The sequence below is a fragment of the Prionailurus bengalensis genome, chromosome E1 (assembly GCF_016509475.1).
Source record: "Prionailurus bengalensis isolate Pbe53 chromosome E1, Fcat_Pben_1.1_paternal_pri, whole genome shotgun sequence".
NCBI classification, from domain to species: domain Eukaryota; kingdom Metazoa; phylum Chordata; class Mammalia; order Carnivora; family Felidae; genus Prionailurus; species Prionailurus bengalensis.
Genome location: NC_057347.1, coordinates 2,820,270 through 2,835,574, shown reverse-complemented (window position 1 = coordinate 2,835,574; position 15,305 = coordinate 2,820,270). Strand labels below are relative to the sequence as shown.

At 58.5% G+C, this 15,305-nt stretch overlaps 1 protein-coding gene, 1 long non-coding RNA gene and 7 other non-coding genes across 9 annotated transcripts; 5 read left to right on the top strand and 4 right to left on the bottom strand.

Moving 5' to 3' along the window:
- Positions 1-434: 434 nt before the first annotated feature.
- Positions 435-508, top strand: TRNAT-AGU. Its single transcript has one exon. It is a non-coding gene; the product is annotated as a tRNA-Thr (tRNA).
- A 464-nt stretch (positions 509-972) lies between these two features.
- Positions 973-1,054, top strand: TRNAS-CGA. The gene has a single exon. It is a non-coding gene; the product is annotated as a tRNA-Ser (tRNA).
- Positions 1,055-8,376: 7,322 nt separating this feature from the next.
- On the bottom strand, positions 8,377-8,447 carry TRNAG-GCC. The gene has a single exon. It is a non-coding gene; the product is annotated as a tRNA-Gly (tRNA).
- Positions 8,448-11,125: 2,678 nt separating this feature from the next.
- HES7 (hes family bHLH transcription factor 7) lies at positions 11,126-12,698 on the top strand. Its single transcript, XM_043582660.1, has 3 exons — positions 11,126-11,240; positions 11,834-11,921; positions 12,223-12,698. Exons 1-3 carry the CDS (start codon positions 11,145-11,147, stop codon positions 12,696-12,698), a joined length of 660 nt encoding a protein of 219 aa, XP_043438595.1. The 5' UTR covers positions 11,126-11,144.
- Positions 12,699-13,242: 544 nt separating this feature from the next.
- LOC122484922 lies at positions 13,243-13,714 on the top strand. The gene is made up of 2 exons (XR_006297742.1): positions 13,243-13,402; positions 13,506-13,714. It is a non-coding gene; the product is annotated as an uncharacterized LOC122484922 (long non-coding RNA).
- Positions 13,283-13,369, bottom strand: TRNAR-UCU. The gene is given in 2 exon segments: positions 13,283-13,318; positions 13,333-13,369. It is a non-coding gene; the product is annotated as a tRNA-Arg (tRNA).
- Positions 13,715-13,879: 165 nt separating the features above from the next.
- Positions 13,880-13,961, top strand: TRNAL-UAG. Its single transcript has one exon. It is a non-coding gene; the product is annotated as a tRNA-Leu (tRNA).
- Positions 13,962-14,406: 445 nt separating this feature from the next.
- TRNAQ-CUG lies at positions 14,407-14,478 on the bottom strand. Its single transcript has one exon. It is a non-coding gene; the product is annotated as a tRNA-Gln (tRNA).
- Positions 14,479-15,057: 579 nt separating this feature from the next.
- TRNAK-UUU lies at positions 15,058-15,130 on the bottom strand. Its single transcript has one exon. It is a non-coding gene; the product is annotated as a tRNA-Lys (tRNA).
- Between the last annotated feature and the right edge of the window lie 175 nt (positions 15,131-15,305).

The following is a 15,305-nucleotide window of genomic DNA, read 5'->3' as shown; positions in this document are numbered from 1 at the left end:
GTGGCCCCGCTTCCAGGCAGGTGGTGGCGAGGGTGAGCGACCTCCTGCCTTCCTCCACACCCTTTCCAGCTGGGTTTGTCCTGGGCGGGAGATGAGGGGCAACTTGAGTCTAGGGTTTGAGCGAGTTCCAGCGCGGACAGGTGCCCCACGGGGAGGCCCACCCAGCCGGCCAACACGCGGAGACGAGACGGCCGGCTCTCGGTGGCCAAGGGACGGGAAGTCACGTGCCCATCCATGGTCGAACTGGTCCCCCAGGGTGTGGGAGAAAGGAGGGGCGGGGAGTTAACCCTTCGGCTCAGGAGCCGGGGGGGGGAGGGAGAAATCCTGGAACGGGGGTCACAGGGGACCCGCGGCAACATTCGGTCTGTGAGAGTTCTCACTCACTGACTCCCGCGAGAAGCTGATCTATCTCCAGGCGCACGGCGCCTTCCGCCGGCGCCGTGGCTTAGCTGGTTAAAGCGCCTGTCTAGTAAACAGGAGATCCTGGGTTCGAATCCCAGCGGTGCCTGGGTCCGCAGAAAGCGGTATATTATTGCTCCGAGGGCAACGCGCCTCTCCAATCTTCCCGAAGGGTCTTTCTGTGGCGCCTTTCCAGATTCTTATTCTTACCAAGCCGTTTCCACCTTGAGCTTCCGCTCCCGCGCACTTTTAGCGTGAATCGGCAGGCCGACCCCCACTTCGCTTTCAGGAACCAGGGTGGCGCGGGCATCCCATGCGTTCAAGGGCACGGCGCCCTGGGCTTGGGTTCGGGTTCTGCCTCATTTTGTTGGGGCCGTCCTGAGACTTGGGGCAGGGAGCGAGAACGCGAGAACCGCCCCTTCCGCAGGCCTCCGGCGGCTGGCGAGGAGGTGAGGCCCGCACTGCCGCGGGGAGGCGCACGCGCACAGACGTCTCGAGGCGGAGAGGCGGGGCCGGCGGGAGGCGGGCCCGTTGATAGGCAGCTATAGTGGCGCAGGCCCCAAGCCGCACGCGGCTGTGATGGCCGAGTGGTTAAGGCGTTGGACTCGAAATCCAATGGGGTCTCCCCGCGCAGGTTCGAATCCTGCTCACAGCGTGCGTACTTTTGGGAGTGGCTATCCTTGCCTTCGGAGGAGAAAGGCCTTTGTTTTTCTAGCGCCTCCTTCCCCGGGAAGGATCCGGCCCTTATTCTTCGGGATTCAGCCAGCCGCTACCAGCCCGCGAGCGCCCCCTCGCGGGCCTTACGCTCTGGCGTCCGTGTCCCTGAACCGCGTCTCCGAGTTCCTCCCCGTCACCGAGCCCAGCACGCTGCCCAGTGCTATACCGCCGGCGTATTCCGCTTCCCTGACCCACGCCCCTGCCCGTCTCCTCCGAGATTGTTTCTGTCTCTCTCCTCTCAACCCCACTCCACGAGGCCCTTCATCTACCACTCCACGTCTGTTCCCCTCTCCCGCAAAGCATGTTACCATACACCCACTCTCCCCCATGCCGTCTCCCCATTCTCTCTGGAACCCCCTCTAATCAAGTGCCTCCCCCCACCCCATTCCTCCAAGATGCTCCTGTTAAGTTTACCAAGTGACCGTCGCATTGCTAAACCCATTGATCGCTATTTGGCACCAGCTGACACGGACGCTTACTCTCCCCCTTAGAAACGCTCTCTTCACTGCCTTCTAGGACACCTTAACTCTTCTGATACTCCTACATCATGAACAGCTCCTACACAGACTCCTTTGGTGGGTCAACACCTTCGGGATCCTTGAATGTCGGAGTGTTCCCACTGGCTCGCTTTTCCAACCTCTTCTCTATCTGTACTCACTCTTATAAATATCAACGAATAGTACATTAGTACATCCAAAATGTTCATCTCCGGCTCCAGAACTCTTCCCCGAATTACAGATGCATATATATTATTACCTACTTACCATTTCCACTTGGATATCTAATAGGGAATCACAAATAAATTGGCCAAATTCTTGGCCTCCCCCAAATGAGCGTCACCTGCACTTTCTAGTTCAGTAATGGAAAATTCCATTTCTTCAGTTGGTCAGAGTAAAAGCCTTAGGATCACCCCCAATTCTCTCTCTTTGTCACACACCCACTCCACATCAAATCAGTCACGATTTCTTATTAAAACGGGTTTAAAAAAACGTGACTGCTTGTCAAAACATCACCACCACACCCTGGTCTGAGCCCCCACATCTTGCATCCAGATTGTTACAATAGCCCCTAAATTATGTCCTTGCTTCTTCTCTTCTTCCTCTGAACACATTGGGCTTAGTGATCCTTTTAAAACCTACATCAGATTCTGTCCTTCCTCTCTTTGAAGCCTTCCAATGGGATATCAAAATGAATTCATGGCTTTTAATGTGTGTAGATACAGAAAGAAATGTGTGTGCATACACCACATATAGATATACATATATCTCCTAGCTTGCTCCACTGAGAGAGCCTAGAAGGAAAGATACACAAGAACCAACGAGCACACCAAGTGCCCAGATCTTGGTTACTAAATACCGCGTTCCGCTCGAATGAATCAGGGCTCCTAGGAAAAAAGGCTGGTTCCAGGTTAGGGAATTATAAGACGATCTTGGAACATCTTGTTGCCCAGGAAAGGAAAGAAATGCTCAAAGAATCTCGCGTATCTATTTTAAAAAGAGACCCAACGGCTCAGGGTTACAGTTAAAGGAGGTCCCATTGGCTAAATCTGGGACAATCTGAGCATTAAAATATGATTGTGGTGGACCATGATTCACTGAATCGAGACTCCAAAGCTCATAACAGGAAAAAGAAATAAAATGGGAAGGAAGGGGATAGCTCTTTTTATATTTTATAGTCAACTGCCCAACTAATAAACGTAGAAACAGTGCTGGAGTTAGAAGTCATCAATGGATACTGGAGTAGTGGTTGAGCTTTAATGGGCTGTATGCAGCGAAGAGTCTCAAAGTGTCTTCCCACAAAGCACATATTAATTACTATTCGGGGTGGGGGGTGGTTAATAACTTTACAGTGGACAGATGTGGCCAATGCCATCCAACTGAGTGATCAAAGTCAGCCTCTCGGTATTGAGACAAATTGACACATGTCTTCTGACGTGATTCAGAAGGACACGCTGTCGCTTCTGGGATGTTCCTGCCCCAAATACATAATCTGAACAGCTTGATTCTAACCGTGAAGAGCCATCGGACAAACTAAACGGAAGGGCCAGCTCCAAAATCACGCTGGTCTCTTCAAAACTGTGAAGATTTAACGATAGATTCTTCTAGATTAAATGAGACCGCAGAGATGCAGTAACTAAATGCAACCATGCGATCCTGGACCGCATCTTGGATCAGGACAAAAAAAAGCTATTAAGGACATCACTGGAACACTTGAGGAAATTTGAATATGGACTGGGGATTAAATAATGGTATTATATTAACTTTAATATTCTGATACTGATAACTGTACTGTTATGTTACGAATGTCCTTGTTCTTGGGAAAGACACACCCAGTAACTGGAGGCAAGAGGGCCTAATGTCTCCAGTGTACTTCCAAATGGTTCAGAAAGCAAATATTTTCTTTCTTTTTTTTTTTTTTTAGGTTTATTTGTTTAAAGAGAGGGACAGCAGGAGTGCAGGAGGGGCAGAAAGAGAGAGGGAGAGAAAGAATCCCAAGCAGGCTCCACGTTGCTAGCCACAGAGCCCCACCCGGGGCTCGATCTCGGCGACCATGAGATCATGACCTGAGCCAAAACCAGGAGCTGGACCCTCAACCGACTGAGCCACCCAAGGAACCCTGGAAAGTGAGTATCTTCTATGCATGCTGTCTTTGGAGAGAAATGACAAAGCAAATGAGACAAACGGACACAATGGGCTTTTGTGGAGGTTTGACATTATATAGCAATTAAAAATGCTAGAAATAGAACAACACAAAAAAGCGGGGGGGTGGGCAGGAAGAAGCCCTCCAAAGCCTTCTCATCTCTTTAGGAGTGGGAGAGTCTTCCCGGGGAAACCGGGAAACGGCCTAGAAGGTCCTAGCCGATCAGTGCCCCCGCCCCGTTTCTCTCTCTGATCTCAACTCCCACACTACCGTCGGCCAGAGGCTGCCCTCTGCTCCTTGGACCAGTTAGGCGTGTTTTCCCTCCAAGCTTTCCTGCCGGCTGGTCTCTGCCTGGAGCGCCCTTCCCAGAGGCGTCCCAGTAGCTTTTACTCTCACCTCTTAAATTCCACCTTCTCAATGAGTCTTTCTCTGAAAGTACAATTTCCACTCTCTACCCCCTTGCTTCACTTCTCTCCCCCGCACTTACCGCCGTTGGACACATGGGTTTTACACAACGTTCCTCGGCCCGGTTCCCCTACAAGAACGGTTGGCCCCCTAAAGGAACAAAAGGATGAGCCTGTCTTGTTTTGGATTACTTGGGGTCTTCTGTCCTGATTCTTCCTTTGGCCCAGGGGCCTGGTCCTCCTGCTTCCCAACCCCCAACCTCCCACCCCCCCACCCAGGACCCAACCCTCCAGGAACTCCCCCTACCCAGGACCCAGGGGGGGTCCCAGGAAGCCAGCCTCCCCTTTGAAGAACAAAGAGGGAGGAGCTGAGTCTTGGAGCCCTGGCCTGGGGAGACGTCTCAGCGGGGGAGGGGAAGCCCGGACACTTCACCAGCTGTGCTGCCTCAGTTCCCAGCCCGCCTCCCTAGGGGCCCAGCGCGTGTGGGACACGAGCTCCCCTCCCCCAAGCCCAGAGGAGGCCCGCTGTTGAGAGGGAGGCCAGGAAGAGGCTGGAGGCCCAGATACCCAGACGCACACCAGGTGCAAGGACACGCACCCAGGCCCGCGGGGGCGCACGTACCCCCCCACCCCCCACCCCCCCCGAAACACTGGGCATCCGGCTGGAGGGTGGCCTCACAGCCACGTGATCCTTATCGGCACAGGAGCCACGGCCGGAGAAAATCAGAAAATGGTGCAGCCCCATGCCAACTGGGCCCCAGTCTGGGGAGCCTGAAGACTCCCACGGTTTGGAGAGAGGCTTTGAAGGAAAAGAATACAAAGGTGGGTACACAAGTCATTACTTAGAGCGAAACGAGATCCCGGCAACTTACAAGTTGAAAACGCTGGCAGAGGTCACCAAGTCCAGAAACCCCGCTTTCTATGTGCGTTCCCGACCTGCTGGCCCATCCCTACCACACCTCCACAGACCAGCTGCTGGTTCCTTTTCAAATTTTGCTTCTCGCCTACCGTCCACGCGCTCAGAGTGACGCGAGCCACTGGACACATTCCCATCGCACGTGTCTCGTGGCTTTGGGCCTTCGTGGCACGAAGCCCCGTGACGGACACAGGTGATGATGGCAGCTTCCCGGAAACCCTTCCGACACCCGGGGTAGCCAGGCTGACTGATCCCATACCTGGATCCCCAAACGGGCCGCAGCCACTCCAACGCGCCGGAGGCAGGCAGAGTGGGAAGAGACGGAGAGGTCTTTACCATTTACGGCTAAAACGTCTCACTTTCGCAGGTGTCCCAGAAGCATACGGCCCGGTGAATGCATCGCTAGGGCCCTTCCAGGAGCCTGCGGGGGGAAGCGAGGGGGCTTCTGAAGCATGCACTTAATTCTCCTCGTGGTGAAATTGGCCTCTGAACTTGAGACTTTTGATCCCACATCTGCAACGGACTCTCCACCTGCCTAGAAATCCTACTATTCTGGCCCCCGAGGTTTGGCCGCCTCTCCAAAATGACCCCGTCACACCCTCAAACCGCCTGAGCCCTCTCCCTTCCAGCAGCGAGCCTGACTCGTGTTTCTCGGAGGAAAGGAGAGGAACCAGGAGAACCCGTGTCACCCTTCCTGCACCCCAACTGACGCACGCCCTTAGTTCCCCCCCCCCCATCTCCCTGTGGGTGAGGAGTCTCCCCTACCACCTGAGGCTGAGTTTCCTACCTGGTCCTGGAGTCTCCCGCCCCCCCCCCCCCCGCCCCTGCCCTCCTGCACCCCTCCACCTCCCAAGAGCAGCCCGGGGCACCTGTGCCCCTACGGGCCACACCACGTTCCGCTCACCGTTCACAGCAGAACTGGATGGAGAGGTCTGCTTGATGGAAGGCCGAGGTCTGCGTGCCTTCAGTCCCATTCTTCCATCAACCCACCCGAGCTGACCCAGGGGCCTGGGATTGTGTACAGTCACACCCCCCCCCCAGGTCACCTGTGACATCCAAGATGCTAAACGGATGCTTACTTCGCTCTCTTCTCCTTATTTGACCTCCCGGCAGCTTAGCTAGGGCCCGGGTTCCCTTCTTCATACGCCCACTGCTCCTCCTTTCCCAAATTCGGTCCCAGGGACACTGGCCCCCCTCTCGTAGCTACCAACCCCCTAGGCGCTTTGCCAATTCTTCCTCCTCAGCCTGGACTGCAATTGTTGGGGTGCCCCAGGGCTCCTTGCTCCAGCCCCTCTCAAAGCCGCCTCTCTCCCTGGGACTCCCCCATATCTACCTTCCATCTCTGACCCCCAACTTTCCACATCCCTGGCCTACCTGTGATTTCCGCTCGGATGTCTAAGGGGATCTCAACCGACCGAACTTTCCCCACGGCCCCACTGCCCTGGTGCCTCTCACCTCCATAAAAGGCACCACCAACCGCCCAGTGACTGAAGCCCAAACCCCAGAGGGAGCCCATTCACGTGTCTCGCCCCGGCCACCACCTCACGCAAGCCGCCATCACATCACGTCAGGCCTAGGAGGCCGCTCCTGCAACCCAAATGTCGTCCCTGCTCCCAATTCCACACGGCAGCCGAAGCGGTCATTTTAAAACAGAAGTCGGCGAACATGGCTTTCCTGATGAAAACCCTTCCTCGCCTCCCATTGACCTCAAGAATAAAATCCAAAGTCATTTCCGAGCTGGCAAAGCCCTGTGTGGTGCGCCATGCCTGCCTCCCCATTTTTGCCTCTGATGTACTCCAAATCCTCCCGCCCAGGAACCCTGGCGCTCTTTCTCTAGGGCCCACCCGCAAATTCCATTCCTGCCTCAGGGCCTTTGCACCTGCTGTTTCCTTTCGCCTGTTTCTTCCTTGGCCTTAAATACAATCTCTTCCTCCAGTTGGTTTCTGACCACCCAGAGGAAAGCAGCACTTTACTCTCAAGCCATTGCCATGTCCGGTTGTCCCCCCACCCCCGCTCCCCTCCCCCCCATGACCATCTGATGTTTCATTTTCTACGTTCCCTTCCCCACAAGATGTAGGGCTTCGGGAGAGCCCTAACCATACTTGGCACACAGAGGCACTCCATAAATATCGACTGAATGAGTAACAGAGAGGCTGTGCACACAGATGTACAGATGCCCAGATTGTCGCAGTTTCCTTCTGGGAGTCCCTATCGCGCCTGAGCAGAGAAGAGAGCATCCCTGGTCACTGACACAATCCAGAGACGCGAGACCCGCAGCCGAAACAGGTTGAGAGAGACAGGAGGCAGAAGCCAGAGGCGGAGACACAGACGCAGGGCGAGCTCCAGACAGAGACCCAGACTCCGCGAACCAGGGACCCGGGCCCGCGGGAGCCCGGGTAGCGGCGCGGAGGGAGGCCAGCGGGCAGCAGCGCGGCAGGCCGGGGGCCCAGGGTCGCCCCCGCCCTCTCCCGCCTCCCCTCTGCTCACAAGTGGCCGCCGGCAGCTGGCGGGGGACACCCGGCCGCCCGCCGGCCCGACGCGTGCGGGATCAAAGCGGCCGGGAAGGGGCGGGGCGGGAGGTGGCGGGGTCGGGGCGGGGAGGGACGGAGGTGTGAGCGAGCTTCCCAGGGGCTGGCAGGAGCGTGGGAGCGCAGAGTGCCGGGAGGCGACAGAGACCCGGAGAGACGAGAGAGATGAGAGACCCGGGCGCGCCGGAGAGCCCCGGAGCTAGAGACGCACGGAGACAGCTGGAGACCGAGAGAGGGCGCACGGCCGTCGCTAAGACAGCTGGCAGGAACGCGAGAGATGCCGAGATAGAGACGCCGGGGCGGCCGCGGGGGCGCAGAAAGACCGCGATAACAGGAAGACCAGGACCCACGGACTTAGAAAAAGAAAGCGCAGTTCAGGGAGGACAGAAAATGGAGAGGGCGAGGAAGAGAAATGGCCGGAAGGGCCGGGGACTTAGGGCGCGTAGGGCGGGAAGGCCTCGCCCCTCCCCCGCGGAGGGTGGGAGGACCCCCGGGGCAGGGATCCGAGCGGCGTGTCCTTTCTCAGGGTGACGCCTGCGGAGATGCGGGGCCGGGGGCGGAGGGAGGGGTGTGGAAGGCCGCAGGACTCGCGGGCTGGGAGGACGGCAGTGGGAGGACTTTCGGCCTCCGGATCTCCATCCAGAGCGTCAAGCTCTACCTTATGGTAAAAAAGATGAGTTAAATAGACAAACTTCTCAGGCAGATTTCTTCCCCATTTGGGGCCAACGGGAAGGAAAAAAAAAAAAAAAAAAAAAAAAAAAGAGTCAGCGTGTGCATTGGCCGGGAATCGAACCCGGGCCTCCCGCGTGGCAGGCGAGAATTCTACCACTGAACCACCAATGCAAGCGGCAGCCAGCCCTTGGTGGCCCTACCTGAACTTGTAAGAGGTTGAGGCCACCGCGGCCCGGGAGAAGGTGTGGGCCAGGGGCTCAGCGAAGGAGCGGCCCGAATAGCTGACGTGGGTGGAGCGCCAGGCCATCCTTCCTCCCGCCCGGATCCGGCCGCCGGGCCATAAAGTGGCCCCATATGGCCGGGGGGCGGCCCCACACCCGGGTGCGAACAGCCCGGGGCCCCGAGCCTCGCGTGCAGGTGAGAAAAACTCCGCCCGAGCGCAGGTTCCCAAGGAGGGGGGCGACGGGGGCTGCCGGGAGCCACACATCTGCGCTCCCATTTGGCCCAGGTAGGGGGGAGGTGGGATGTGCTGGCGGCCCTGACCCCAAATGGGAGCAGTCTCCCCAAGGTCTGTGTCTCTCCGGGCTCGGGCTTTGGCAGGGCAGGCTGCGGGGCGGGGAGGGGGGTGGGGAGAAAGAAAGAAAGCGGGGGCTTGGTGGGTGGGTGGGGGGGGGGAGAAACCCAACAACACAACGTGTGGAGAGGCCCTGGGACGGCTCGGAAGGCCTCATCCGCCTCTGACTGTGCAGCTTATCTTCCAACCGGTCTGCAGTCTTGTCTTTCCGTGTCCTCGTCCGGGGCGGTCTGGTTGTCCCGTTAAATCTCTGATTTTTTTCTTCTCAGACACTTTATCCTGAAGCCTCCGACTGTTCACGCATCATTCTGCAGAGGGTCATGTTCTTGGTTTGAGGTGGGTATTGATCCCTTTTTGTATCTCTTTCTGGTCCCTAAAAAAACCCAAAACAAAACCTGTCGGCTCCCTGGTCCCCTATCCTCACCGGGGTCGCCAGGGAGCGAGCACTCCTTGTGTCCCGTGTCCCGGCGGACAAAGGCCTGGATCTCCTATAATTAGTTTTGAGTCAAATACTTCTAAGTGGATAGGTCTCTGCACCTCCTACTCCAAGCCTTGCTCCCTTTTTACCTTCGAGGGTCCCCTTCCTCCCCAGACCAGCCATCCGTCTGTAGGACCCTTTCCCCGGCTCCTACTTCGCTCTGCCTTTGTAATTGCTGCTTGGTAACACATCCTCTTTTCCACTGGATCCGCTGGGTCTCTAGTAGTATCTCAGTATGGATCCCCTAAGCCTAGACCGGTGCGCGCAGTGGGGGGGGGGGGGGGGGGGATGGAATTAAGATTCGCTTAGATCGAACTGCGCGTCTCTTTGGCCTCCAGGCAGAGCCCCAGTTGAATTGGACAGAGCCACCCAGCGGGAGGCGAATTTGGGGTGAAGGTGTATAAGATCCAGCCTGGAGGGTTGAGGGGTGCCAACTTTTATTTGAGGGTCGGTGGGGGAACAGTGAGCTCCCAAGGAAGCCTCGTTTGGTGGCGGAGGAGGGGAACTCCGAACTTCATTCCAGAGTCCTGTCCCCAAAGCTCTTCAACTCCCTCTCTCCCTAATAACCTCTGCCTTCAGCGGAGCCCCGCCTCATTATACAGCCTTAGGGTCCTTAAATCAGCCAATGCTGCCTTGGCCCCTCATTTCCCACACTCCTAGGTCAGTTTCATTTCTTCCCCTCCCCCCTTGCGCTCCTCCCCTTTCCGGGAGCCTGGTGCTCCTGGCCTAGCGGAGGGGGATCCGGGGGCCGAAGGGGGCGGGCCCGGCTCCAACCCCCACCCCACCCAACTCAGGAGCTGCGGGATATAAGGTGCAAGGCCGGCTTGGGCTCGGTCCACACCAGGGTCCGGAGGAGCGATGGTCACTCGGGATCGAGCAGAGAATAGGGACGGCCCCAAGGTGAGAGGTGAGGGGAGGGAGCAGAGGTCCCTGGTCCGGCCAGGGGACCGCGTCCCTGAGACCCTGGGTGAGGGAAGAGGCTGGAGACGCAGGGTTGGAAAGGGGAGAGGTGTGCGTGCGGGGGACCCAAGGAACCAGGAGCTGGGAAGGAAGCGGCGAAGATGAGGATGGGGATGGGGTCAGAGCAGGGGCTGCGTGGGCGGCAATACTGGTCTTGGGTTTGGGCAATGGGATTTGGCACCTTGCGGCTTGCAAGGCGTGGGAGGGGGCCGGAATTCGAGTGGAATAAATAAGGGGGGCTCAAGCTAAGGGAGGTGGGTGGAAACGAAAAGCGGGGAGGATAGGCACTTGCTCCGCGCGTGCTGCGCGAGCCAGAGCTGACCCAGTGCAGCCTTATAGAGAAGGCCGGGAAGGCATTGGCCCCAGAGGCCTGACCTCGGGAGGAAGATTTTAGACTGCATAGACGGGCTAGCCGGAGAAGAGGCGCGGTAGCCCCGAGTATCTCCCTTTTTACATTCAGGGCCGCCGACTCAGAGGCCGGCACCTTGCGGCCACGTGTCCACGTGTCTGGGCGCAAAGAGGCCCCCCCCCCCCCAAAGTTCTCCACTGAGACAGAGACACTGCACGAGACGGAGATGTAGAGAGAGGAGAGACACAGACAGGGGAGGAGGGAGGACAAGACAGAGAGGAGAATGCAGAAGACCCGGGAGAGAGAGGAGGCGAGCTACAGAAATTGACCCTAGGGGCTTTGGGAGGGGGAGCGGAGAGGGACCCGATGGGCCTGGCCCTAGGCACTCGTTGGGGTCTTGGGGAAGGGGTGGGCGCGGGACCGACCCGGCGGCGGGACCCAAACGCCGGCGCGGCCGCGCTGAGTCTCGGTCCGGTCGGCCAGCTCTCCCTTTCCTGCCGGTCGCAGATGCTGAAGCCGCTTGTGGAGAAGCGGCGCCGGGACCGCATCAACCGCAGCCTGGAAGAGCTGAGGCTCCTGCTGCTGGAGCAGACCCGGGACCAGGTCAGTCCTTCCGCCGTCCCCAGACCCCCAGGCATCCGGTCTTCGCGTCCCAGGGCTTCCTACCGGGGTGGGGACACGTGCTGCACTGGCGACCCTGGCCCCAAGGCATCCCGACCCGAGCCCCGCCTTTGGAGTCCCATCCCAGACCCCCTCTCGCTCTCAGAACGTGCTCTTCCTGGCCACCCCTGGGGTCTGTAAGTTTCACACCCGGCTCTGTAAATTTCACTCCCAGGGTGGGTCAGCCTTCCACCTCTGGGGTCTGTAAATGCTCCCTCCTCTTTCCCCGCACCCGCTCCAACAGCCTGCAGGGTGGTTAATTTCAGTCCCTGGGGTTTGCTGTTTACAATCCGCTCCTCAACTCTGGGTGGGCTTCGCCCCCTCGGGTTGGACGCTCCAGGCTCGAGGTTTCCCAGGGCCGTTCCTCCTCATCTCCACTCCGCCGCATTCGGTCGGTCGCGCGCTCCGTGAGCGGCGCGCAAACGCGATCGGGGGCACCCCCAGCTCCCGCATTCCCCCCTCCCTTCTTCCCCCTGCCACTTCCCCCTCTCTCCCCACCCCTTTCTGTCTTTGCGCCCTCCCCCTCCCGTCTGTAGAACCTCCGCAACCCGAAGCTGGAGAAAGCAGAGATACTGGAGTTCGCCGTGGGCTACTTGAGGGAGCGGAGCCGGGTGGAGCCCCCGGGTACAGCGCGGGGGGGTGGGGCAGCGGAGGGCGGGAGGGGGGATTCACGGAGGCCCGGGGCCGGGGTAGCTGGGGCGGACCCTGCGATGGACGGTGGGCTTGGGGAGCGGTAGGCTCTGCTCCGAGGCGAGGTTAATAACACCCGCGCGTGTCTGTCTCTGTGTCTCCCTCATTTTCTCCCTCTGTCCGTCCTTCTGGGTCTCTGTCTCTGTGCGTCTGTCGGGCTTCGGTTATCTCTGCGCCCCGCCCCTTCCCTCGCCCTTGCTGGGTCCCTGCCCTGCCCGCCCGTCCGTCCTCCCGCCGGCCGCGGCTCCAGGGGTTCCCCGGTCCCCAGCCCAGGACGCCGAGGCGCTCGCCAGCTGCTACCTGTCCGGCTTCCGCGAGTGCCTGCTCCGTCTGGCGGCCTTCGCGCACGACGCCAGCCCGGCCGCCCGCGCCCAGCTCTTCTCCGCGCTGCACGTCTACCTGCGCCCCAAGCCGCCCCGACTGGAGCCGGTAGATCCGAGGCCCCAGGCGCCGCGCCCACCGCTGGACCCCGCCGCCCCGGTGCCCGGCCCCGCGCTGCACCAGCGCCCCCCAGTGCACCAGGGCCCCCTTAGCCCGCGCTGCGCCTGGTCCCCGTCCCCCTGTTCCCCCCGCGCCGGGGATCCCGGCGCGCCGGCGCCCCTCACCGGACTGCTGCCGCCGCCGCCGCCGCCGCCGCCGCCGCACAGACAAGACGGGGCGCCCAAGGCCCCGCCGCCCCCGCCGCCCGCCTTCTGGAGACCTTGGCCCTGAGCTTTGCGGGGGGTGGGGGTGGGGGCTGGGGGTGAGGTAGAGACTCCAGCCCGAGGGCAGCAGAGGGACCCGGGCGTCGGGGCGAGCAGGTGTTGGGGAGGGCGGCGGGGCGCGCGGGCGCAGCGCGCGGGTGAGATGTGGTCTATATTAGAGTATCTATATAAATATATATTTCCCCGGTTTCTGTCCCTTTTCCCTGCCCCCTTTGCGACTAGGATTGTACCCTCTCTGCCCCCGGCCCAGACCCAGCCCCTTCCCGAGTCCTTAGTGCATGGAATAAAGTGGTTATTCAATCCCCGTGTGTCCCCGAGCCAGGGGCCTGCCTTTATCTCGGCGTCCACGCCCACTTCTGTCTCCCTTTCCTTCTGTTTCCCGCCCCTCCCCCCAGTCTTGCTCTCCATGGCCCAAGCCCCGGGGCAGACAGGTAAGTAAAGAAGAGAGCAGAGCGGAGACTGAGGTTGGAGCTTGAAACCAGGTGGAAAACACTGAAATAGGGTAGGGGGAGAAGGGGATGGGAGCCTTTAAGAAAAAGTCGGAGAGAGAGGGGAGGGGGGGAAAAAAAAAAAAAAAACCTGAAATAAAATCGACTCTGGTGGGATTCGAACCCACAACCTTTGAATCGCTCTTTCGTCACTAGAAGTCCAATGCGCTATCCATTGCGCCACAGAGCCACCTGGCGGGCGGCGGCGTCTGACGGCTTACGGGTACTAGCATGGGGGTGGGGGGGTGGGGGGGGGGCGGGGAGGGAGAGGGGGTGTGAGGGCTCTGGGCGGGGCATGCCAGGAGCGCCCCGTTGCGACCTCGCAGGCCTGCCTGGGAGAAGTAGCGGGACAAAAGCACGTGAGCCAGGTGGGAGTGCGGACGCGCACGGGTGGAAGAAACGGGGACAGAGAGCAACCGAATGTGAGCGAGCACAGAGCTGCGGCTGCCCGCTTGGGGGATGCTCCCGGCCCAGGCGCACCCCACTCCCAGATGCGGCCCCATCCAGGAAAATAAACTTGTGTCGTTGTAAAACATCGGTGTGTCTCTTGTTTCCTCCGGCCGGGCCGTTTCGCCGTCCACTGCTTCTGGGTCCGCGATCTCCCAAGAGGGCCGGCCGGCCGATCTAATACGATCATCCCGAGCCCGGGGGCTCCTTCTAGTCTCTTAGGAGGACTACAGGGAGGACTATCCTTCACGCAGGTAGCGTGGCCGAGCGGTCTAAGGCGCTGGATTTAGGCTCCAGTCTCTTCGGAGGCGTGGGTTCGAATCCCACCGCTGCCAACGTGGAGTTTTTCTGGTGGCCTGTGTACCCCCATGTAGAAGTCCTGACCGCCTCCCGCCGCCCCGGTGGGACGCCCCCCTTGTTTTTACGAGGACTCCTTGCAGCCAAGCCACCACCGCCTTCCACGATCTGGTATCCCAGACCGCCTCGGGTTGTGTCAGCCAAGACCTGATGGGACCTGCGGAAGCAACCTCAAGTTCCTCATAGCTGATCTGTGCCTAAACGTGTCCTCAAATATGAGTAGCTCCCAAGACTAGTGCAACTTGCTATACATTTAAGCGACGGTTTTATGTTCTGACGGTGTGCTGGAGGCTCCAACTACCTGGTCTGTTTTTAAAAACAAAGGACAGCATCCTCGCTGGCTTTTCAGACCCTGTCAGGTGACGAATGACGCTCCTGCCCCAAGCTCATAAATATAACAGCACTCCGGTGGTACAAAACCTAAGGTTCCACCGAGATTTGAACTCGGATCGCTGGATTCAGAGTCCAGAGTGCTAACCATTACACCATGGAACCCACTCGCGATGGGCCTTCTTTGAGAGGGTACATATTACTGATATTCTCATTTTGCGTGTCTGCCATTCACAGAAAACGGAAACACAAATACCTGCTGGAGGCGGTGGACCCCCGCCTTGGAGCACCTGAACTGTGAATGGAGACGTGCTGTGAAGGAAAAAATACACACCGTAGTTACAAGACATAGTACGTACTGAAAAGAACATCGTTAAAATTTCATTAACAATTTTAAAATATCGAGTACGTGTTAAAATGATAAGATTTCATTGGGTTAAATAAAATGTGTTGTTAAAATTAATTTCGCCTGGTTCTTTTTACTTTCCAATGTGGCTGAGTGGAAAACTTAAATTCACATAAAACATGTCTGCTTTCCCTCCACTGTCTATCGTTCGTTCGTTCTACTTTCTGAAAAGTAAAATCCCGACGGGGTTACTCTCATTTCATTTTTAAAGTCATGTCACAGCATTTTCGTTACCCTTTTTTTCCCTTCGTTTTGTTTTAAAGGAATACAGAGATTAGTTGTATTCAAAAAGAGCTGTAGGTTCGTAGGGGGAGAAGGAAAAGAAAGAAAAAGCGAGACGCCCGAACAGGGACTTGAACCCTGGACCCTCAGATTAAAAGTCTGATGCTCTACCGACTGAGCTATCCGGGCTCTTCCCACAGAGCTGCTCTGCTACTTATATGAGCTGTGCGTCTACGGAAGTCCAGGCTCCCAGAGGCGGTAGGTAGTTGCACGCACGTGCGCAGCGGCTCTGGCGCCCACCGGGAGGGAGCAGAAGGGGTCCCGCGGCTGCTGCCAGCGCTTTCCCGTCCTTCGTCTGGCACAG

What these genes read in the sequence shown, in the direction of transcription:
- HES7 (XM_043582660.1), top strand. Translation starts at nt 11,145, where the DNA reads ATGCTGAAGCCGCTTGTGGAGAAGCGGCGCCGGGACCGCATCAACCGC. An exon ending in TGGAGCAGACCCGGGACCAG is followed by an intron (nt 11,241 to 11,833) that starts GTCAGTCCTTCC and finishes TCCCGTCTGTAG; the next exon opens with AACCTCCGCAACCCGAAGCT. An exon ending in GAGCCGGGTGGAGCCCCCGG is followed by an intron (nt 11,922 to 12,222) that starts GTACAGCGCGGG and finishes CCGTCCTCCCGC; the next exon opens with CGGCCGCGGCTCCAGGGGTT.